At 53.2% G+C, this 1693-nt stretch overlaps 1 protein-coding gene across 3 annotated transcripts in view; it reads right to left on the bottom strand.

Annotated features, from left to right (window-relative positions):
- Window positions 1–1121, bottom strand: part of LOC109394693 (asialoglycoprotein receptor 2-like) — a 15517-nt gene extending 14396 nt beyond the window's left edge. For 2 of the 3 annotated variants that reach the window (XM_019665034.1, XM_019665035.1), the window contains exons 1-2: window positions 931–1121; window positions 423–571 (exon numbers count right to left, since the gene is read on the bottom strand). In XM_019665034.1, the coding sequence (XP_019520579.1) occupies window positions 423–546 (124 nt within the window). In that variant the 5' untranslated portion in view covers window positions 547–571; window positions 931–1121. The remainder of the gene's footprint in view (window positions 1–422; window positions 572–930) is intronic. The other variant, XM_019665033.1, reaches the window with a different exon arrangement.
- Window positions 1122–1693: the final 572 nt, after the last annotated feature.

Here is a 1693-nt window from a genome sequence, read left to right as displayed (position 1 = left end):
CTGAAGTGTACCTGGCGTATAAGACGACCCCCCACTTGGAGGCATATTTTTCAGGGCCAAAAAATCGTCTTATACGCCGGCAAATACGGTACACATTCTCCTAGCTGAACGTGCTTTCTTTGCACATACAAATATACACACACATACACAGAGGACACATGTTGTCAGAAGGAAGGTTGGAAGAAAGAGGGGAGGAAGTCACCTCCAGGTTTCACTTATTCCCTCACCTCTGGGCACATACCCTTTCCTGAAGGTGAAGAAGAAGGTGAGGTCGTAGGGCAAGCAGATGTACCAGCACCTCACACCTATAGAGGCCTGGACCCTGCTCACTGAGTGAATGTGACAGAGAACTCAGAGAGACAGAGTGATCAGGAGCGAGACAGAGGTGAAACAAAGCTCCAGAAACTGGACACTACACTTGCCATTCCAAAATGCATCTTCTGTCCTGGGATTGTGCCCATGAGTGCCTGGCCCCTCACTCGTACTGAGCTGGTGGTCGTTTTCCTCAGAGTCCAACTGCTGGAGGTCTTGAAAGTCCTTCGCCATGCTGAGTCCAGGGCTAGAGCTAGACCTGGAGTTGGGTCAAGGCTGCTCTTAGGGCTGGGGCTGAGTTCAGGACTGATGCTTGTGCTAAGATGCTAATTCAGGTGGAGGCTGATGATGGGGTTGGATGTAGGGTCAGAATAGGTCTAGGTGACAACTTGAATTGGGTCTGAGGTTGGAGGTGAGTTTGGAGCTGAAATACATCCGGGTCCCGTCCCTTCTCAGGTGATTACTTAGGTTGTGACATGGCCAAGAAGGAGCCTCCCCTCTACACTCTCACTCACCAAACCACCGCACATCTTCCCATCCAGCCCCCACTGTCCCTAAACTAGGGTATCCTTAATCCCAAACATCCCCAGTCCCACCTGCCTCCCCAATCTTGGTTACCTGTTTCAGGTATGGAAGGCTGACTCCTGAGTCCCTCAGACAACCCAGGCCCCAAGGTTAAGGAGGGCTGGAGCCAGGAGAAGTGGAGCAGGTGGTATTAGACAGGAGAGGAGTGGAGGGGAGGGGGCTGGTCCAGGCGAGGTCCCTGAGCCTGTGTGTCTGAGTGTCCAAATGTTTCTAAACTGGCATCTCCTGACCCCAGGACTTTGGACAGTAAACAAAAGTAGAAATGGAGTTGGAATTCAGGCAAAGCGTAGTGGGGGCAGGGGATAGGACTGTCTCTGTTCTTCCTAGAGAAGGGGTCTCCTGGTCTGTCCTCTTCACCCCCATAAGCTGGTCACCTCATTCCTCATTGCACAGTTTGGGAGGGGGCCAGGCCAGGAGGACGGGGGTGCAGTTGATGGTTTCCCCTCTGCCCTTCCCCCCGTCACTTCCTGAATTTCCCAGAATTCTTGGTGTCTCTAAATACCCCTGACCAGGATCAGAGAGGCCAGTGTTTTGCTCTTGCCCAATCTGACACCTGAGCCTAGGCCCCAGCTTCCTGTGGGCTCAACCCCAGGCTCCCCAGCTCTGGGCCGACAAGCTTCACTCTTCTTGGAATAAGACCCCTGAAAAACCAGAAGTGCGAAGGGCAGGGAGGGGAGAGAGTGGGAAGGAGTGTGGCAGAAGGCAGCCACCCTTGGCCAGGAGATGTAAACCTCAATAAGCCCCTTGAATGGCCCTGGCAACACAAACCTTTGTCCTCACTCCAAGCCAGTTTCTC

Source organism: Hipposideros armiger, unplaced genomic scaffold (assembly GCF_001890085.2).
Source record: "Hipposideros armiger isolate ML-2016 unplaced genomic scaffold, ASM189008v1 scaffold_431, whole genome shotgun sequence".
NCBI lineage: Eukaryota > Metazoa > Chordata > Mammalia > Chiroptera > Hipposideridae > Hipposideros > Hipposideros armiger.
Note: the sequence above shows the minus strand (reverse complement) of the source record. Positions and strands in the feature narration are given on the sequence as shown.